Source organism: Osmia bicornis, chromosome 4 (genome assembly GCF_907164935.1).
Source record: "Osmia bicornis bicornis chromosome 4, iOsmBic2.1, whole genome shotgun sequence".
Lineage (NCBI taxonomy): Eukaryota > Metazoa > Arthropoda > Insecta > Hymenoptera > Megachilidae > Osmia > Osmia bicornis.
Genome location: NC_060219.1, coordinates 9,312,287 through 9,335,413, shown reverse-complemented (window position 1 = coordinate 9,335,413; position 23,127 = coordinate 9,312,287). Strand labels below are relative to the sequence as shown.

General features: G+C 41.4%; 1 protein-coding gene across 1 annotated transcript; it reads left to right on the top strand.

Moving 5' to 3' along the window:
• Positions 1-20,121: 20,121 nt before the first annotated feature.
• LOC114874755 (spore wall protein 2-like) lies at positions 20,122-22,490 on the top strand. The gene is made up of 3 exons (XM_029184338.2): positions 20,122-20,326; positions 20,972-21,223; positions 21,940-22,490. Exons 1-3 carry the CDS (start codon positions 20,122-20,124, stop codon positions 22,191-22,193), a joined length of 711 nt encoding a protein of 236 aa, XP_029040171.1. The 3' UTR covers positions 22,194-22,490.
• The last annotated feature ends 637 nt before the right edge of the window (positions 22,491-23,127 follow it).

Sequence of the window (23,127 nt, the reverse complement as noted above, 5' to 3'; positions counted from 1 at the left end):
TCGATGTTGGTACACAGTCGGTGGTAATAAATATTTCTATTAAAGGTAAGAATAGTAAATTGAAGGGCTCGTAACTGAAAAGGTCGAACTTCTTTTGCCAGTATCATTAAAATGAACGATCAGTCTGACTATCGTGCCGTGGCATCAAAACGGACAAATATAAGCACTTTCGCCCCGGTGCCAGCCACATTCTATACCTTACTCGATATTAGTTGAATTATTGTGCCTGCCCGTACGATCTACTCGCGTGCTTCGTATCGAGGAATCAAGTTACAAGCTGCGCTTCCATTTTCTGCAATTCCGTTTGCATATAGACACGTTCCTTGATAACTGGCCTCGTGTTACGCTGAATTTACGAGCTTGCCCGGCGAACGTTGCCGGAGGCGAGCTTCATCGAGGGAATATGCGCTTACCTATAAACACGAATCTTACAATTTCACTTCCGCAAGTAGTTCGCCACCCTCTTGTTAACCGCTACGCAACCTTCAGGATACTGTGTAACACGTACACTCGAATAGGAGATTAATCCTCGAGACAGTGACGATTTAAATTAAAATCTTTCGGGGTATGGAAAATTTCAAAACCGACTCGAAAATTCTCTGCTTCGTCTTTCTAAGCACGTACCAGCGAACACGAATGTCCAAATTTAAAGGGGGAAGTTAAACGAGGACGATAATTAGGAGTGGCAGAATTAAGGAAAGGACAAGTTAACGAACGTTACCGCGGGAACAAGATGAAGACGATCCGGGTTATTAGGAACAGTAGAAAATAGGAGCCAGTGCCATTCGCTATGCCACCTTCAAGTCGCTATCATCCTTTCTTACGAGGGTCTTGATACCACACTCAGTCATCCGGTTCAGACACTTGCCCTCGAACTTCCCTATGTCTTCATCTTCGCTCTCTATGCATTCACTGTCGCAGGCGTCATTCTTTCTCGCACGAACGCCGCTTCGTCTTACAATTCCCTCCAGGACCGAGGATGTTTTGAAACGGTGCCCCTATTGTGCGCGACATAACAATTTCATGGAAAACAGTTTAAACTTTCGGCCACGTAACGCAATACTTGTCCCTGTTACCCGGAGAGTCTTTTTATACATGCGGGTCACCGATTCGATGCTCGAAGAAAATCGAGGAAATGGTAGTTCCTGAAAAGGAAGAGAAAAGGTAAAGGGTAGTGCATTTCGTCCAAGGACCCGATAGTGGACTCGTCAATAAGGTTATCCGGTCGACTGCTACCTCGAACCCTGGAACGATCGATACGAGGACCCTGAAATCTATAAAATCAGATGGTGAAACTACGACTTCGGCACGTTTGAATTTTCTTTCGTTGAAATCAATAGTCGCTTACTCTCCGAGACGTTCGATGGCATCTGAATCACTTTTATATAGTCACAAGCCACACGAGCTGCGTCAACATGGAATCAACACCAGCCACGTCGACTGGCAGAGCTAAGTTAATCTGTTCGAAGCTCTTCTCGCATACTAAACAGCCTCTTAGCTAGAACAAGGTGTTTTACCAAAATGCCTTCGTGGTAGCTACTTACGTATGTAACGTGGCGTCTCGGGTTCGTGCACGTTTCTGACACCGACCGAGAAGAAATACTTGTACAGTATTCAAAAATGGTAAATACGAAATAATACAGACAGAAGAATATACAGTTTCGAGGATATATATTTATTGATGGTTTGTCACGAGCTGGACGTGTGACTTTCGTGAAATAGGAGACAAAAAAGAGGTATTTCGTTGCGGTAAGGTACGACGTGATCGATTTAAACAGTGATTGATAGAGAAATCTGAAGATCCGAAGACAGCAGCGTCAATGAGCCATGGATACGAAGCTTGTTAGATCGATCGTGATGGATCGGGTTGCTAAAAAGCTCTTGTAAAGCTGCTTACGTAAACGAGAAATTGTGTGCGATAAAACTTTTAGTCGATATTTTGTCTTGTATCGAGGACTATCAGATTTCATTTAATTTCAGTTCTATCGTAACAATTTTTTATTTCCATTTACGTCACTTTGCAAAATAAGGGTTGGAGCTTTTAGGTCTCAGAGTCGACGGCCTAAGTACCGTGCGTCGCCGACCTTTCGGAGCGAGTTGATAAAGAGAAAAAATTCTAAGTCCCTATCTCGCCAGCTTGATTTACATAATCTTACGATCCTCTACGATTTTTCCAATCACTTCACTGGAAGGAATTCCTTCTAAACCCTTGGCCTGTTGTCTCGTACAGTCGTTGGTAGAAGGATTAACCATACACGACAGCGGTTTCCCAAGAGGGTTGGCTCGTTTTTAAGTCGAGCCACGTTTCAGTGCATGCTGAATCGTTACGTGAGCCGGATATTCTGGTGCAATAAAATCTCATACTTGACGACAGCTCGTAGAAAATGGGAAGACCTAGAACAAAAGCGGGAAAGTAAATATAAAGATCGATCGCAATCCCCCGGTCGCATCAGCCGTAAATTAGCAAACAATGACAATGCTGAAATATCCTGTGATTTATGATTGCTCTTCTAAAAAATACTGATAGCCTTTAGAAATCTAATGGCATATAACTTGTGCTGATTCTAAATAGCCTTCGCGTATGAATTGTAAATCGTCAACTTCGAAGAATTCTAACCGTGTAATGAAAGCTCATACATCTGATAAGGGTGTTATAAACGAGTCTCAGAAAACGGTCTGCGAAGAATGATTTTCATGCTCGTTTTAAAATCGATGTTCTCCAAGTACGTAGAACACGTAGACAAATGATTTCCACCTGCTTTAGTACTCTTATTTTTTCCACGATTAGCAGACACACACGATAAAGCATGTTTTCACGTTTAATGTCAGAGATAAAGGCTAATTAGGTGAGATTACTTCGTATCGATAAACCGAGCAATTTAGTTAGAAAGAGTATGCAGAAAGATCTGATATGTATAATTTAAATGAAATTTTACTGTGTCATGCTTCACATTCTTTGATACACTGTTTTCATTACTCCACGTTTCGCTAGCATAACATAATACAAATATTAATTTCATTTCAATTAAAATTTTTCCCGGAAGAGTATTCATTTAAAAGAAATAAATTTCTCAGGAAAATAGTTTAAAACTTTTTGTGATAAAACGTTATTATTTACTCGACCAGTGATAATACAATTTTTTTCACAATTTAATTAACGGTCTTTGGTAACAGCTAATTGCTTTTTAAAATAAAAGAACTTTCGTTCAATCCATAAAAGTGCATCGATAGAATGGTTACCGGGTTGCAACTCGCTAGTAATTCATCCGCATTAATAGAAAAACTATCTGGCTCGAAGCTAACACTTTACCCGTTAGACTATCGATCGAAACGAATCGTTTAAGCTAATAGCCGGAAGGGTAACGCGAGAAGTTACCTAGTCAGCTACTTCGAAAGGTTAACCGTGCTCGCTTGGGAGACAATAACGATAACAGGTTCAACGTAAGGCACCGATTGGCCCGCACCCTTGAAACATGAAATCGAATTTGCATTTACGAAATTCAACCCGATTCGAGCCACGTGCAAAATTTATAGCGATACCCTTGCCAAAATGATCCCCTGAATTCAGGCATTTCACCAAGATTAAACCACCCACCATTTGATGGACTTATTATAAATGAAGGTTCAGGAATTATTAAAATTATTTGGAGAAATGTACATTTTCTGAATAATAATTTGTTCGACTCAGAAATTAGAAATAACATAAGCTGTATCGTTACTGTTCGAGTACAGGTCGAGTTGGTTCGCGTTTCCAGCTTGAATTATGCCTCGTTTAGTTATCAATTACGCCAAGCCGCAGCCACGCCTCGAGATATAATACCTATCGAACACGGAAAACAACGTCGAACGATCGCGTCCAATGATCCGTTCTAACAGGCTACAATAGAGCTTTAACGGCATGCCGTTCGAGTCTTGGCTAATCGATTTTGTCTGGAATGCAAAGAGACCCTAGAGACCCTCATCTACCGAATGATTTCACTCGTGCGATTAGATTTGTTGGGAAATTCAACATTATCCCACATTTTCACACTTGTATTAACGAATGAAATAAAATATATATATTATATTGCAAAAACAATCGTTATTTCGCGTGTTAACGAGGAAATGCTAACAGGAGTGATGCAATTAATTTTCAACTCTCACCGGGTGAAAAACAATTTCGATAAAATATCGACGATTTTTTCCGATATAACGAAAATTCGAGCATGGCATATTTTATGCATTAAATGTAAATCGCCTCGATTTTTGATAAAACCGCGAGCGAAGAATGCGAGGAACGCGAGAAGAAATTCTATCATTAATGTTCATCGGTAATCGTTAAATTAACGAGTCGATAGAGGATGCAATCGCGCGATCAGAATACTTTGCTACCCTGGTTTCATTAATTTGACGAACGATAAAATTGTGAAGTGGCTGGTGTGTCAGAGATCACGGAACGTTTGATGCTGCGCCGGTGAAATGTTGTTTCAAAAAAAGCGGCTAGCGCTTTTATGAAAATACACGAACGAATTGAACGTTTCGTTTATGAAGGGTAGAATGAAAAACATTCGTGCTTTAATGTATTCGCAGAGTATATATTATTATTTGGTAGAAACCATTTTCGTGTTCTTCGAGTATATGTCGCGTGTCTGCTCCGAAGGAAAAACAGAATGGTATTTTCGTTTCGAATTTAAAGAACCTGTATGCGAATTGCTCGGGTTGAAAGAATTATTATTTTAGAGAGTCACGTATTTATGGAACACCCTGTGTCTGATTACGTATTGATTTTTCTACTGCGAAACAATATCGCGTCGCTCCTAACCATTCATCACGCTAAAATATGCCGACGCGGCGTTCAATTATTTAACAAGAGTATAACGTTTTTCACCGATTCCTCGCGGAAAACATCGCTTTTTCCTCGCTATTAGTGCGTTGATTCTTCCGCGCCATTTCTCAATTACACTCGCTCGTTCGCGTCGATTACACGACACGAACATTTCCTGTCGCTTCCTGTGCCCGTATATTACACGGAAAATTCAATATAGAGATAGTTCGTTGATCAGTGACAAACGGAATACTGGTAGGCAGTTTTCTCGCATTGGTACCGGCTGACCATTCGGTAATTATGTCATAAATAATGCAACAATCTGCCTCTCTCTATGTGTGTATGTGTATGTGTATGTAATTTTGGCATTAGATGAAACCCTGAAAGCAGTTTAATATTTTAGCGGATAAATGCGATGCATATGGCTCGTCTGCGCCTATGTATAGCGAGTATAATTATGGAGAACTCGTTACTGCTGTAATCGTATGGCAAAATCGTTCGTTTCTTCTTTTTTTCACAATGGTGTACCGATTATTAGCCGACGTGCGTGCGAAAGCTTACAAGCAGAACGTAATTATGTAAGTAGGCAACTGTAGAATTAAGTATTGCGTGCTTGAAACAATCCACCGTTAATATATAATTATTAGCGACGAAATTGGTACGAATACTGAAGCACGAGATGCATGAAAGTTCAAAACAATTCTGTAACATTTTCATTTTATGAAAAGACCAAGATATACGTGGTAGCTTACGTGTATTATGTCATCTTGAAAGCTGCGAAAAAGAATTTAACGGAGAAACGATAGGAATTAAATGAATCGAAAGATGATTTTCCGCGGTTCGTATCGAATCGAGCGTAAAGCGTTTCATTGAACGGGTATTCGATTGTCGTGGATCGACAGGAAAAACACGATAATTCCTTGTCCACGAGGGTAACCGGTGTGCACGCGTAATGAATGTCTTGCTGGTCGTTTACATAGGCATTTAACCTGGCTGTGATTTGCACGACCTTCGACAAATACTGCAGACGTATCGGCAGATGGAATATTATTTGCAACCGGCCAGGCTGACGTGCACGTTTTCGTTGCACGCGTTCGTGCTCGGAATAATGCCCTGCCGCCGCGCCGCTGCGGATGATATAACGCCGATGATTAATTACATGGATGGAAGTACCGGGAAAAATAATGGGCGTACACGCGGACACCGAAACGGAGGATTTGCGAGGACGAGTAATGCACGGCTCCTCGTTTCCCCGGCTGATGCGAGCCTCTGTACGTGTCTATTTCGATGATCGAAGATGGATATAATTCGTGATTAATGTAGCTTGACATCGCAGCTGATGCGCTCGTTAATCGAAATGACCGTCGTTTACGGTTACCTTTTTATTTTTTTATTTCGCGAGACATATTCGACTGTAGGGACGATTATTAGAATTTAAGGGAATATCGAAATTTGTCTGAATAGCTGGGATGCATCGAAATTCCCAGCTTGGAGGCCGCTCATTTAACGGCGCGACGTGATTGTACACGAGATAGACAGAATCCCTTTGGAGTTGCCGTAACGCCCAAGAACGTAGTTCGCAGACAAATCTTCCCGCGCGACGTGTGTCTCTCCGTAACGAGACTTGTGCACGGAATTAATACCGCACGCGTTTCAGCCGTCGACGCTTATTCAAGGGGATTCTCGTTGCACGCTCTAAGCAAGGAACGTATTAGCAACGAGACGTATCGTTGGCGATTTTACAATAGTCAAAGAAATTGCCGAGCTCCGTTTGACGCGAAAACGATCAAGTAGAAGACGTTAGTATTCTGGGTATACTGGATACACCGGAGACCTTTGAAAAATCATTTCTCGCCGTTTCATATCGTTTCGTCAACTTTTTGAAATTTAACATTACCAATCCGTGAAACCGGAACTCCGGGTAAATTGAATTTCGAGTCGTTCGATTTCGATCAGGAGACGTTCATAGGCAAAGAGATCAATATATGAAGAAACTCGATACGGAGATACGTGGTGGTTGGCCCGAAATGAAATGGACGGTAAAATGGCAAGGAAAATACGTATTTTTAGAATTTAACATTTAGTCGTCCGTTGCAAAAATGTATTTTACTTCGGTGGATATAATTGGTGTCCTTCCTGGCAGCAGGCAGGAAACAATGGACCGTTTTCCGATGGAGTTTTCCACGGTTCAATTAAAGGCCGTCGTTCGAAGTTGCCGATAAAGTCGAGCTACACGAATTCGAGCGTGGCAGTAACGAGAATACGGCACAGATGTGGCCAATTTCCGTTCGAACGAGCGCGGAGGATCCTCGTCCTTTGGCAGGACACGATCTCCCGAACGATGAAGGAACGCGATGTACGAGTACGCAGATTTTATTACGGTCTACCTTCGATTCCATTCTCATCCGTTCGAAAGCTCAACATATGAAGCTGACACCGAACGTGTTAATTAATCTCGGATGATCGGGATAATTTGCTGCACCGTTTTTCCTGGACGCGTTAAGATTCCCCCCCGAATTCCATTACGTGTCATGTTGCCGCGACCGCTATTGGGTAATTGTAGCGGTGTAAATAGCAAGCGAAGGCAATCAATGAGCAATTGAACGAATGCTACCGGCGGCGCATCGACACACGACGTCACCACCGCAGCTATCTGTCGACCTACCAATTCCATCACGCTCAACCAACGACTGGTTGTCCTATACATAGCGGGTATTTCATTCGGTGGTCAGCTCGGCCAGACGCCCATTCTGTCACGCTCCGTAGCCTCTCTGTCTCTCCGTTCGTCCCGAAAAGCTCTGTACAATTGTACACACCCTGGTTACTCTGTGATCGTCCTGGTATAACGACACGTCCGCGCGTGCCTGTGTTATCAATGCGACATTACCACGTTTACCCGCCGCATACACCTGTCTTCCGTTCCGCGACACCGGAACTCCGGTTACACCGCCACCTTCCACGCTTTTTCTCATCGTCGCAACAATGTTCGTATTCGGCTACCTTCAGAAAGTATCAAATGTAATTTCCTGGTAACGGATGAGCAAACGTAACGGAGGTTGCTATTTGTCAGACAGGTGATCGATGGTGCGATTCAAGTGGTATTTTGTGGTTTACGCTGAAAGTTTTGAGAATCCGTCACTGAAATGGAAGAAGAATTACGTGCAATAATGTTGATGGATCTCGTGCTCATATCGTGGAAATTCCATGTTATTTTCCTGTAGACATTTTGATTTTGAAAGCTTACCGTAAGTTTCTTCTGATTGCGGTTCTTAAAATAATTCGAGTAACATTCGTGTGGATTCTTTTTTAATCTCTCGACATTTCAACAATTCATTTTATTATCCATTATAATTATTAACGCTTATACCGGCACTCGATGCATGTTTCAATTCGGTATTACCTGCTTCATCGTTCGTATTACGTTCGTATTAATTACGTATAAAATCGATGATAATGCTTCGAGCTGTTGAATGGAAATCCTGCATCCGATAGCTGCACCCTGCTATACAAGTACCTATCGTTATCTGAATCAGGAATCGCTTTTATTTTGTTACATCATCAATTTACAAGCTTTTATTTGTCATATTTCATCCGTTTCTGTCGCTCTATTTCTTGATGGTTTTTTTTTCGCACATCACCCTTCCAGCTTTTTCTTGCCTCTTCATCCCCAGCGAAAGTCTTTGCCTTCTCTCTCGACCCTCCTCCACTCTGTTTCATTTATTTCCTCTTTTCACCTCTCTCCCTTCCAACCTTTTTTCCCCTTATTTCCTCGTTTTTACCATCTGACCTCCTTCCTCTCTGTATCTTCTTCGTATTTCTCTCTTCCTGTCCCTCTTTGTTCCAGCGGATTTAAGTATTCTTATCGCATAGTCTAACGCCACTCCTCTGCTCCTACCTTCGTGGATAGGGTGCCCAACCCTGTCCGACCATAAAGTCACTTCGACGGGGTACGGACCATGCTTATTTAAATACTCGGACGAAACGATGGGACCGTAATCGCGAGCGAAAAGAAACGTTCCTTGGTAGAATGAAATTCTTTTTTTACGACTCACGATACGGCACTTCCTTAACGCGGAGAATACCGTGGCGGTCGTCAGTGATACACCCCACGAATGCAATATTTAGTAGAAACGAATGAAACGTTGATTTTAGTTATTTAATCAATTGTATCAAAGAGTTTGATATTGGACAGAATATAATCGTTATCCGATATTATCAGCAGCATCGTATTTATCCAAACATTTTCATCGAGCACGCATCGACGGCCTTACGAAGGTGTGTCGCCCGTGTGCGTGTTCAGTCGATTTCCTTTTTCGCCGCTCTTCTTTCCCGTACTCTCGCGAAATCGTGCGCCGAATGGAAAGCTACATCCACGGAACACGTGGCAATGGAGAAGTCGAATTATCGCACACTCCGGCGGCAAATGGCTTTCCAATCTGAAAGCTTGCTAGCGTTCGCGCGGATTTGCCGCGTAATTTTCAGCGGCAAATGAATTCGAAAAGGCTGCGCCCAGGGAATACCGTTCGCTCGAAACGACGTGAATTCTTTCTGATATTCTCAAAAAAAACTGCTCCAGATATTTCTCTACGCGTTCCCTGTTCCGTCCCAACCCCCTTTTTCGTCGGGGCATATTCTCTTTCGTCGAAGCCGTTCCGCATGGATGTGAAATTAAATTTTCCGACCCTTCGTCGATATTAGCGTTCGAGAAAAATCGATTTCAGCCTTGGCTAGCCTGCGTGCGAGCAACGTTTGAATAACCGTAGGTAATCGCAAAATTCGCTCCTTTTCAAATGGCTTTAATCGCGTAATAAGTAAACGCGAATTCGCGGGACGAAACGATTTCGGGATGTTAAATGCAACGGACGGTGCGCGCGAGAAATGTACACGTAAGATAGATAAAGTCATAAATCGAGGGTGAACGGATTCCAGGTCAACCGCAGCCCCATATGATAACGGTAATATCGTGGCATCGGATCGATTATAACCCATAACGAACGACTAGCACCGCCTGTCGCGTCGATGATTTACGAAAACCCTCGATTTTATGGCGAAATCGTACGACTGTTACCGTTTGTTTAAACGCTCGTTGTTCCATTCGTTTCCTCGAACGTATAACTTCGCCGGGTCTTGTTTATATTTTATCAATTCCCTCGATGATATTTTATCAAGCCAGCAAGAAACTACGAAAGAGCTCGATACGAGAGATACTCTAATCTCTGATCTGTACACTCCTGATTCATCGCTCGATACAAGAACTCCAGGATTAATCCTGGACATCGTGGCGTGCGCGTTTCAGCATACTGATAAACTGTCGCGAAAGTAAGTTTTCAACGAGCGACAGGAAGAAAGAGGAAGCTGCAACGGCAGCAAAGGCGACTGCTGTTGCAAAAGAAGGAGCCAAGGGCCAAGTTGGACGAAGGAGCTTAGCTCGGGAACCTCTCCTCGCTTCCGGTAATACCATCGTCGACAGTCAGAATTACTTGCCTTTCACGTTACTTTTGCCTTATCGTCCATTAAATTCAAAATCTAAAGCCTTCAGACGAGCTACGGATCTATTGGTATCAAAAGTCGTACCACCATTAAATTTAAGAATATTAGAAATTTCGAATAATCCTTTATAAACTGAAAATATTGGCCATATTTATCACAAGAATGTATAGAATTATTAAAATTCCATTATCTTTACAGAATTTCGAATTAAGTTTATTCATACTTGGATGTTGCATTGGGAAACAACGTTATTTAATTAACATTATTACCTAAATATGTACCTCGTAACGAAGGATTAATGTTTCATTTTATTATATTTTCAATGTTTCAATGTTTCAATGTTTGAATTATTAATTAATAATTAATTCGTACATTTCATTTACATGAACACCTATGTTAAATTTGTTAACAATTAATCTGAATGACGTGAATTTTGCTTGGCAAAATTTTCAACTAACCCGTGCCGCAGCGTTTCTCATTAAACTATATTGCCATTAATATGCCTCGTTGAATTGGATAGCAGCACGAAGTTAATCAAAATCGTTTTTATCGCTTGACCAACGGCGGCCTCGTCCACAAGTTAAACGGAAACGGTAGAAAATTTATTAGGACGTTTCTAGGTTAATGAGCGCTTGTGTCCGCGATCGGGGAACGCTATTTTCACGGTACATTATAACAGTTTCCAAAATAGGCTACCCGCGGTGCAAAAGTTAACGCTAAACGCGGCTATTATTTTACTGATCGATCCTGAAACGCAACAATCAATTATTCCGAACACCGGGTACGCGTTATGATTTCAGAGAATTAGTACCTTTCGAATCCCCTATAAATTAAATTGAAACGCAACGAAAAGTGTTCAATAAAATTCAAGAAAAATTCCTTTTCCATTATTGAACTTTATACATTCCTCAACGAAGAATCTCTGTGATTTTCAGAACAGCTAAGATGGTAGAAAATCAAACGCATTCATCGCTCGACAAACCGTTCGTCGAGTTCAAAGGGAATCATGTACAAAGATACGTATGTGCCATACAAGAGGATCATCATCGTTCGATGCAGTATCGATATCGATATTCGCAAAACGGGCTCGCTTTGACGGCGAACAGTCGACGATCAATAGATAAGTTACGGACAAACGGAAATCCAGTCGAGTATATGTACAAGATAGGTAGCGTTGGACGAAGATTCCGCAAAATCGCATTGAAATTCAGTGTCCAAGCCGGTGAGGAAAGGGTAAAGGTCGCGACGTAGCAATGAGCGGGTCCTTTTTCTCTGTCGCAAATGGAGCTGGTGGTAGCTGGCCGTTTGAATGTCGGCGAGAAAGAGCGGAAAAGAAGAAGAGGATAGGTCGACGATGGGTGCAAAGGATGCAGGGTGAGAAGGGGGTAAAGGATATCGGCTCGTCTCTACCGTTGAGAACTTCTTGATACAGTTCTGCCCGGATATATTCGGGCAAAGTCGAAAAGATAGCCGGCCCTCCTATTTCATCGCGGCACGTGAAGCGTGCCATGCAAACTTCGATCCCTTGGAAAAGCCCTCCAAGTGTTATCGATAGTACGTCGGATCGCGGCAGGACCTCTCGTAAATACTTAGCCAGCCAGCTGCTTGGATATTCGAGACACGATGCCGGCTAACATCGATATCCTCGGTTCATTCATCTGAAACTATGAGACAATTTCTCAGTTCTCGAGGATAGTCGATTGGGTCTCCATTTGGCAAGATGGATCTTCCTGATTTCTTCTTTCAAAGATAGCATTTATTGTTCGAAATTGAACAATTTTAGATTTCATATTGTTGAATTTATATCTCGTAAATGAGAATTTAAACGCATTTTATTATTATACACTTTCGTATTGACGAAGCTATGTTTCAGCTTATCAAAATGAAAGAAGGCAAGAGTGATCACAGAAGATCATAAAGGAAAGGAAAGATCGGAACGCTTCTAATCAACAATCCGTGTTCACCGTGATTGTCAAATTGAGTCGAACGGATTTAAACGACGGCTCGTTTATTCCGAGCGTTTCAATTTTGCCCCATTTGCGCAAAAGATTGCACTTTGAAAGAATCGGATCGACGCGAGCGTGGAGGGCGTTCGTGTTACTTGAGAAACGACTTCCATCCTCTCCCTCGAGGAACAAATCGCTCGTGTATTAGTGGAAAATGATCTAACTGCTCGGCTTCTCTAGATTACTTCGGCTGAAAAATGATCGCGCTTAATCGTGATCACTCGACGAAATTGGAGTCGAGGATCGTTGCATCGTAAAATGAATTCGAACGATGGAAAACATTCGAAGCTGCATCGAAAAATTGATTTCTTTTTAGCATCTGATGCTTCAGTTGCCCAATTAATTACTTAATCAAATTAAATGCCTGGTCTGATGAAATAAATATTCACGAAACTGTTCATTTTTAAAAGGTTCTCTACGTGATTTCATTCAGCATAAAGTAGTCAACCTCTGAACATGTCCGCTTCGCTCTAACACAGCGTCACAATGGAAATCCTTTGTTCGTAGCGGCAAACGAGGCAGGTAGTCAGCTTCATAAAAAAAAAAGAAAAAAGAAAAGCCGAGCCTTCTACAGCCATTTTCTCGCAATTACATTCAGACCAGTTAGCAGCCACTCGGCCAGGCATTGTCCGCCAAGGGGACAGACTAGGAAGTGCAAGTTAACGTTAACGGACTCCGTTGCAGGAGCGTCGACTTCGTTACAGCTTGTCGGCCGCTCCGCCTCGCTTTTGTCCTCGTAATAGAGTATTAAGCAGTTGGGATCTGATAAAGGCCATTTCTACAAACACACTGTTCCACCTCGCGAGAGGTCCGACTTCACGCTGGCTACGGAATCCAACGACCAGTCACGAACGATTTACCTCAAGAATAACAGCCCCGACAAAGGGATCGACTTCATTTAAATGTGATCTTCTCCCCCGAGTGACGGTATCGACCCACCACGTACGAAACTCTTAACATTTCGTTTGCATACCTTTCGAGGGCGAAAGTTTCCGACAGAAACAACAAACCGAGGTAGGAGTGGCCTCTTTACGTTTTTTCGCTCTTTTCGTATTTCACAACGGCGATGGAAGTTTCCTTCGGATTCTGCTGTTACTTTAATTAAGAGGGAGCTAACTTTCGAGAAGGAAATAACTTGTACATTGAAAAATGACTCGGTTAACAGGCTGAATACCCTCGAAAATCTAACGTCATCAATGTAACGAGCTCTTCCCAACCATCTCCGTGGAAGATCAGAGCATAGTCGAGCGAATTCACGAGGTGGGTAGAGAAATTTTCAAGAGAAACGAAACCGATTTAAACGAGATCTTATCCATACTGCGATCGATCACGTGCTCTCAGCCGGATACTTTGAAAATGTTCGCTATTTCTTTAGCATCCGGTCCCGAGGAGTCGGGGCTGACTCGGTGAACCATCCAACTTTTTACCGCGAATGAAACTCGAACTTTTCTCCTGTCCGATACAAGTTGCCCGACGTTTAACTGCTTTTATAATTTATAAATATGTTGTCGGACGCCAAGCTGGCGTGCAATTAAATTCTCCGCAGTTCTTGCTGGTACGTTCGAGAAATTTTCCCGGTTTCACCCTGTCTATCGTCGACGTTTTAAAAAAGAAGAGAATCTTTAGCAAAAATTTCGGAGAGGGAGGAAAAATAAATACGCGAATAACGGAGAGAAATGGAGAAAAATGTTTTAAATAACTTTTTCCTTCGCACGATTCCGTTCGATCGTGCACCGTTCTATTTTAAAATATAACAAGCAGCAGAAGAATGAAAGAATTGATCATCTTTCAATTTGACGTCTAGTAAAGAAGGACGTTTACGAGTTCCGTAGGGAGGAGCCGAAGTCATCGAAGTGATCGTTTCGAAAAACGAGCAATATAGAGAGGCTTCGACGATGAGAGAAGCGGATTAACGAAAAGAAAATCGATGGTACGGGGTTATCGATGGGTTGGGAAGCGTGCGAAAGAGAGTGCAAAAACGATGGCGAAGAGGATGAAGAAGAGGAGGAGGAGTACTCGTAAGCCTGCAAAGATTGGAAGCGAGGTGTAACGTGGAGCAAGCTGCGAGATGTTGGATCGCAAGCAGCCGGATCAGGTTGGAAAAGTGTTTAGGGTGGTGGGTTATGCTCGACTTCGTCGGCAAATGAGATCGAGTGAAAACTGTTCGCGAACCGATTCTCCGGCTGGAATGTATCACTTCGGTGTAGACGGGGGTGATTAATGGGCTCCTCATGGAAAAGAATCTCGTTTACGTCGAAGAAAAGCACGACGTTACCGACATGGCACGGTTACAATTGATTCAACCTACTCTGAAATGTGTTTCACCCCCGACGAATCGAAACTTTCTCGAGAAACTCTCATCCTGACAGTTGTTCTATCGCTTGCTAACTATCATCGGCAATTTAAAAAAATTCGCAATTCATTGAATGGTACCATGGCAATCTCGTTTAGGCTGTATCTTGTTCGACGGTTATGAAATTCCAAGAACCTTCTCGTCGCTCCGATATTAATCTTTTAATCTTTGAACAGTGACGATGAAACCGTGGCGAAGTACGCAACTCAATTATAATCAACGGCACGGTGCGCCGAAAACTTTTCATCTCGTCATTGATCAACGAAAAGTTTCACGAGGATGAAAAAAACGTCTGATAAAGAGACGGACGAAGGAGATACTTGGTAGCTAAGATGGACGGGGTTTCAGAGGGGAAATAAGTCGAAACGAGGCATGCATCCGTACACAAGAAGCCCGGTGAAACAGCGAGGGGATCAAAGTATTGGTGGACATGATAGAGGAGCATGTCCCGAAGCGGCTGAGAGCCGAGGCCAGCTCGTTGCTCACTCGAGAGACGAAGATGAATGGCATCAGCTTGAATCCCGACAGAATCCATCCACCATCGACTTACCAGCCTGCAAGGCCATCTTCTTCTTCTTTTTCCTCGATTTCTTCGCTCGGTGCGATTACCTTCGTTGGAAAATTTTTACCACCATTTTCGCCAATTTTATCTCGCCATCGTTTCGTCCATCGACGAAACAGAATTGAATATCCTCGCGTTAAGTGTCGTTTTTTAAGTCGTAAAAAGATGGGTCAATTTTATTTAGGATCAGTTGCAATTATTTAAAGTGTATCATTTTGTGAGGTGATGATTAAGTTGAAAAAGTGATAGGAAGAAAATTGTGGTGAAAGTTATTGTAAAATACTTGGGGGAGCATAATTACCAAAGTATCGAAAAGAATTTCATTGGCACGCCGGCTGGTGGAATTTACTCGGAGGAAAAACTGAAAAGATGTTCAGTTGATCGGGGGAATGCAAATCTCCGGGGGCTTTTAATTAGCTGCCGCTCCCGTTTAAACGCAGCCTAAGTTGTTCCGTGACAGGGTCTGAGATTCAGGTCGAAATTGAATTTCACCAAAGAATGAGAAGAGTTCTTCGGGAAATCGAATCAGGGCCAGATCTCCTGACACATCGTTAGATGGAAAATTCCGTCGGATTTCAACGAGGACAAAAAAATGCTCGTTGACGAGACGTTACGTTATCATCGGCCTGTAAAAACCGATGTAATTTATTTTAATATCTAATAAACCGGTATATTAAACTTATTATAAATTTCATCGTTGCTAAAATCTTTGGAAAATTTTTCCGATGAAGCTTGATATTTTGCCTGTTCGTGAGTTGACAAGTTTCGAAAAATGGAAAAGGATAGGAAATCGGTTAACGGAGAGGGACGAGATCGTATACGGTCCATGACAACATGACCGAAGCGGAACGAAATGATTCTCGAGGGAGACACTCTGTCAAATCAGCTTCTGCTGTCTTTTATTATGTTGCCCTTTAGTGCTGCACCAAACATCAGACAATATGCTTGATTGCTCTGTTCTCCAGAAGGGGTTGAAAATTGAATTCACAGCAATTTCATTTTTGCCAAGTCCTTAAAAATCATTGTGCGAATGAATCGACAATTAAAAGGAAGTAAATTTGGAAAGGGGACGTAAATCGTTTAGCAAGCAGGAAAAAGGATAAAAATGCATAAGCTATCGAGAAAAGCTATGAATCATTTAGCGGTTAAAAACGGTGGATATTCGTAGATTTTAGCGCTATATTCGATAGCTGGTATTATCAATGTACGTCCCGTGACGTTCGAGGTAGTCCCAGCGATAAAATCTACGAAATCCTTGCCAGAAATGAGGTCATTCGAGTGGAATCGAACTTCTGTATCTCCCGATTTCCTTACGCGATTTATTCCCACGATTTCTCGCGTAAGGAACGAAACGTGTTTCATCGCGCTGTATTATTTTAACGGCGCCAAATATCGTGAAATGCGAATAGATTGCGGCGCGAAACTGAAATCATTTCTTCTCATAATTCTATCGCTACAGTTCCCCTTCGATCGTATCGATAAATCTCTGAATCCTTGTTTTATTAGAGTTCGTTCCACGTTGAAATTTAATCGATCGATCTTGACAACTTTCTTAAGCTTTAAAAGAAATTTTATTACCGACTGGAAAACTTATTCGTTCGGAAAATATTAAGAACATAAGAACATTACTTTTCAACGCAAAAATTCCAGAAAGGTGTTTCCCCAGTGCCTTGCAAATTTAAAACGTCCATGTGTTAAAAACTTGTAAAATTTAAATGATATCCGGTGTATTCAAGTTGCAGCTTATAGCGAGTTGTATATTTACAAAGTTTGCAAGCCGGAAATGAAAGTTGGTAATTTACGCAAAATGAAAGCTAGGAAAATATTTTCTAAGAACACTACTTTTTCGTGTTAATTACTTGCTAGAAACAGCGGCGAAGTGAAATGATGTATCACGTAGCTGAAGAGTAAGAAGAAACGCTTGAAAATGGTAAAAGAATTGTAAAATAAAATGATTCTTCCGACGATAATCTTCTTTAACGAGTGTTCATCAATCTGAACGGGAGGAAAGAAAAGCGTTCGATAGACAAATATAAATAACGTTGCTTTTTCATCGACCATCGACATCATCGACGTATTGGCGGGCACAGCAAAATGAACCACGTTCTTTTGCAACCGGGTTTTATCGAAGTTTATCCTGGAGAAAGCCCTTTAAAGGACAGTCATTAATCAACGCGTTTTTTGCTGTGACGTCAACTCTTCACTTTTCTATGCTTTGCCATTGCAGCCGTGGCAAAAGGTTCACCTGAAGCACGATCGCTCTCGTTCGATATTACCCGAACATAAATGGTAGGGTATATTAATTAAACAAAAAGAATTCTAATTGCCACGAAAATTGCATCGACAACACGAAAAATTAGAAAATTACTTTTTCATTATCTTTAACGCCACGAGGGAAAAGAAATCGTTGTAATTTAAGCAAGCAACGTCGTTCTTTATTAAAACCAACTCATGAACATGAATTTTCCTTCACTAAATTTTGGAAGCATTTGAATGGAAAACTCTGATCAAGGGTGCAAGTTGAAAATGAGGCAAGGCATTCTTCAATGAGAAATAATACGAAATAAAACCCTGTGAATATATTTTTTTTCAACGATGAATTCGCAACCCTAACACAAGGTCGTCAGTCGTACCATCCATCTATACGGGAAACGACACGTGTTACGTCGATACTCGAGGCGCCGAATACATTAGGACGTCTGCTTTCGACGATTACGTGCTTCAAATCTATCGACTTCGAATATTTCGCAATCTCATGTCAACTTATAATAGTTATAAATTCCAGGAATCGAGGACTATGGATAAATGTTTCATTCCTTTATAAGTTTAACTCATGAAAATTAACTACCAAGATTTCTCGGTAGACATCTGCTTTACGTATCTAATATTCTTTTAATTTATAAAATTCTTATTATCCGGACAGTTCTGTCGATGCCCCAGAATTCCTGTTTCTGCATTCCATTCAATTCCAGCTCGTATTTTTCAAACCACGAGAATCGCAGAAAAATCTCTCGAATCCACTAAACTTCTACGGATTACCCGAACTTTCAAACATCCTTAGCCTTCCGGATTTACCAGAGAATGCCACGGACGAATCCAAAACGGAGTCCCGCGATAATTAGATTAATTTCCATCGGCCCGTTGCTTCTAATTCAACGCCCTTCGTTTGGTGTAAACGAAAAAACGATCTCAGCAGTAGGGACAAGACGTCGAGGAGTTTCAGAGAGTTACATTCCATCGTGGATTTTCAAATTACCGGATTATCTGGATGAAAAGTAGCTAGCGCAGCGAGTATCCGGCCCGCTTAGCGTCGGCTTGCGGCGAGCCCGGCTTTAAGCTCGATTATGTCGACGCGACGCCTCGGCTCGTTTTAAATAGAGAAGAAGAATTGTGCACCCGCGGTTCAGTCGGCTGCCTGAAACTTCATCGTCCCATAGATTCCATGCCCTTTCCTCCAAACGATGTTTTATTTCTTAGGGAAACGCTGTTTCGACATAACCGCGCGCCGAAGTACGTATTTTAGAAACCGTTCCACGTAATATCCGTGTCGCACCGTGAACGATATCCGTGTCATTCAGCCTGTCTAAGTAAACGACGGTATTTTAACGCGATCGCAAAATCGATGCAAACGTAATACAAAAGTTTTGTACAGGTTCGTTCTAGAAACTAGGACGACAGTTTGTCATTTATTTGACGAGCACAATTCTATAAATCGTTTTCTTTATTGGAAATATTTCAAAGATATTCATTTTATCATAATTAAGTTTTCATTATTACATTTTTTTATCGAAGGATAATAAGAAAAATAAATTTAATAATATAGCTTAGTCAATTTAATTCGTTCTATTTTAATGCTCCATATACTTAAACTTTCGTAACTTGGTATACGAAAAGAAAATCTAAAGGAAATAAGTAAAACACGTCCCAGTCTCTAGAATCAGCCTGTACATCCGATTGCAACCGCTATACATATAACTGTGTCTCGCGTTCGCCTCGCTTATCGTTTGCATAATTCCCAACGATCCGGCAAGTTGTTTGGCAAAAACGTTCAACGAACAATCGTCCACCATCTAACTGTCCTACTGTAACGATCGAATAACTGAAACGTCCTCGTAACAGGCATGAGATAATGCGAGCGAGAAACGATTTCGCGTAAGAACGTTTCGAAACATAAACGCTTTCGCGATGCCAACGATCCCGATATCGTTATGTCACTCGATTGTTCGCCGATCGATCCGGAACGTCGCGTTGTGTTATTCCCGTGATCATGGAAAGCGTGAAACCGCTTCGTTTCACGATTTTTCACCGATCGCTTGATGGTTCATGGCTCACTTTTGATTCATTCATGATAACGTTTTAAAAGGCAAGCTGTGTTTTTATTATCCATCCTGTCATTCAATTTATTCGTACCAGATTGTAAATCACTGCATGTAGAAGTTTGAGTGTACTTGTAAAATATGTGTCGCTGGTTGTGCAAACATTGTACTCTCTTCTGTTTTTCATTGAGCTTCGATTTTGAAAAAGTCCTCCGTTTCGTGTTCGGGTCCATTTCGCAAACAGAATGATTTGAAGCTATTTGAATTTGAATGAAATGAAATGAAATGGTACATAGTAGGTACTGGTAAATAGTATTAAATCAAATATTAGGGGTATATGAAAGTTTTTATCGCGAAAGAATAGATAACAAAATTTTTGCAAAGTAAATAATTCGTAGAAAATGTTTCGTTAAAAATAGTTCAGATAGGATCTTACGAAATCCCTTTGATTTCCAATATCCTCCACGGGGTATCCCTTCTTCCTGCTAGAAAATTCGAGGGAGAAGAGGCGGGTGGGAGGAGCCGGATAAAGCAGCCACTGTCGAACTTAACCAACAAACAATCGACATCGATATCGGTGAATCGACGACATGTGGTGTAGACTGATCGTGCTCTTTTTCATTTTCTGCTGTTCGATCGAGGCACTCGGCTTCGACGACGTCGTCAGCGTCGAGTCGCTTCGTCGGGACGTCCGTGAACCATTACCGTTCGCCACGGAAGTCGAAGACCTGCTGGGCCAAGGAAATTCACCGGCGAACGATCGCGCCTCTAAAAAGGATATGAAAAATGTATCTGGTACGTTTCTTTCGAGTTTTCGTTAAACAGTTAGTGATCTAGTTGTTAATTTAAAAAAGTAATACCGGGAAACATTTGTTAATACAGCTGTTGTTTGAATTCGATCGATCTCAATTGACACGAAATTTTTATAAGGTATCAAAATTTTCAATACTTTGAAATTTCCGGTTGATATTCAGTCAAGAATAATTAATGAACCTTTCGCACCACTTTATCGATATCACAGTTTATTTATGACTGGGAACGATGAAACACACGAGGAGTTTGAAAGTACGGAATAAAATTCCAAATGTTTGTCCACGGAAAAATTCAACAAACGATGAGTTTCGTTCTTCGAAACATTATCAACACGTCACAATGGGTATACAAATCTTTCCACTCGAAAGTGTTGAACAGAAGGTTTGAATAAATTTATCCGTAACGAAACGTGCAGAATCTGCGTTCGATAACTTTAATTCAACAAAAACAAGAGTTTCTATCTACAAAATGTGTGTCGATTATTTCATTATCGCAATAAACAGATCGGCTCCTATCAAAGACCGGTTGAAATTAGTTAACACGATTCTTTTGTGAATTTCTACAGGATGAGCTGTTTTATTAAAGATTTTGTTAGTTACCCAATTAGAATAACAAGCATGGTTTTAGGCAAGTCGGACGAAGGAGGATACTACAAGACGTACGGCAGCGACGCCGAGGGTGAAAAGGGTTACTTGAAGGCAACCTTTAGTAAGGGCAATCACGGATACAAGAACCTCGACACCTTCCACAAGCAGGATGGCGACAAGTACGCATTCGAGAAGCACATTGCCTACGGCAAAGCGCAGGCTGACAAGAAAAGTGGCCACAACGTGGCTGCAGCGTCTCGTTCCAGCAAGGGTGGCGACTACGAGGGTGCAGGTACAATGAAACTGCGCAACTTGAATCACGTAATTACAACACCGGAAACGCAGGAGATCTCGTGTCTCGTTAGAGAACTTGTAGACACGAATTTTTCTTTCTAAATAAGATTTCATTTTTCAAAAATATCCGCTTATATTTGGAGGTCGACGGCATGAATCGATCTATATTCGATGGTATTAAGGGATGGAAGGTAATTGAAAATTTTTCTAGTACCCCTGTCATACGGTTGATTAATGTTCCCCAAGTGGCTTAAGGTAGACACTAATTTTGAGTTAATCCCGAAGTTGTTTCTTGGAGAAAACAGCAGTAAATATCGCTGGGTAAACATCGTTCGTAAAGCAGATCCGCGCCATTAATCCCACAGGATACTTTAATGAACGTCTCTCGCAAGTTCTCTTTCGCAAAGTTCGCGCGACTCGGCTATCGATTGCCGATAAAACTATACCATCGGGATAATGATATTAACCGAACACATTGACGTTGTCGCTTGTCGCTAATTTTAACGAGGCGCATGGCCATTTTACTAATTATTTCATCGAAGGACGCTGTTCCGACCGCTTACAGCATCACCGACGGCTCGTTTCCTACCTTTTATCCTCCGAACGCCATGTTTCGATGTCTAAACGATCGTAAATTGAATCAATTTACCCTGTCCGTTATATTAGGCTTCTTTCCATCGCGCTAACATTTTTTGTGAATTTTTTTTTTTTCAGGTACCATCGTGGATTCTCACTATACAGCCGACGAAGGGGATCATGGAGATCACAGCGGCGAACACGTCGAAGGTGATCACAGTGGTTATAGCGAGGGTGCTCACTACACGGATCATGGACCAGAATCCTCGAGTTACGGTCATAGCGAGGGCTATGCAACCAAAGACGGTGACCATGGTTCTTACGAAAGCCACAGTTCCTACTCGAGAGACTACGGTGACGAACAAGGAGACCAGGGAGGTCATTACTATTAATCCTTAGCCGACTGAGTTGCTTTCCACTTGTCTGCCGTTCTACTCGAAACCTTTAGACAATGAAGCTATCTTCCAGTCGTGACTGTATTTCGAGCTTCTTTGAAAGATTTGCAACCTGGGAAGGTACGATGCAGGTTGATTTTCTGGTGTTTCTGTACACTCGATAAAGCTTATCCTAGTTAGTGTGGTTATCGGCTTGAAAGAACGCATTGGTACCATTTCTGAACATAGATTGCTCGTAAATTAGAAGGGTAATGGTTGTAAACTGAACGTTCTTTGAACACGTTCATGGGTTGAAAGAAGTGGGTTTCTTTAACTTGTAAATTGTTGGGATAATCTATTGAGATTTGTGGTGAAGAAGAAAGGGAAAGTGATATTTTGTGTGATACGATAGCTTTTAAATAAAATAAAATATCGATAATATTTATGTATAAAATAGAGCGAGCTCCAATATTCATTCTTTCGTCGTACTTCGTACACTTTCGAATTCGATTTTCTCCAACATGAAACCTCGTTGTAAATTACGCACAGCATGAGTGCTTCTTGGACATGGAGCACCAGATGCAGACGAGTGATCCTTGAAAAATGTAATCCAACATATTCTGCAGCAATTAAGGAACGAAATCTTGACGAGTCAGCTAGCTGAAATGGAAGTATTATACAACGTGTACAAAAAAATATCAACGAGGGTATGCGAGTTTTCGAGCTGCAATTAAATCTTTTTTTCAATTTCAATAATTCCAATAAATAAAAGTCTGCACTCAAATGATGCTCGAATATTGAAAAAAGAAACCATTCAAATTTCAATAACCGTGCAAGCTTGTTTAAAGATCTATAAAAGCGTCAATAAAATATAATAAAAATGATACACTATCATTTATCTGTTAATGCGACTGCGATTGAAATTACAATTATGCCCGTTCGATATTATCAT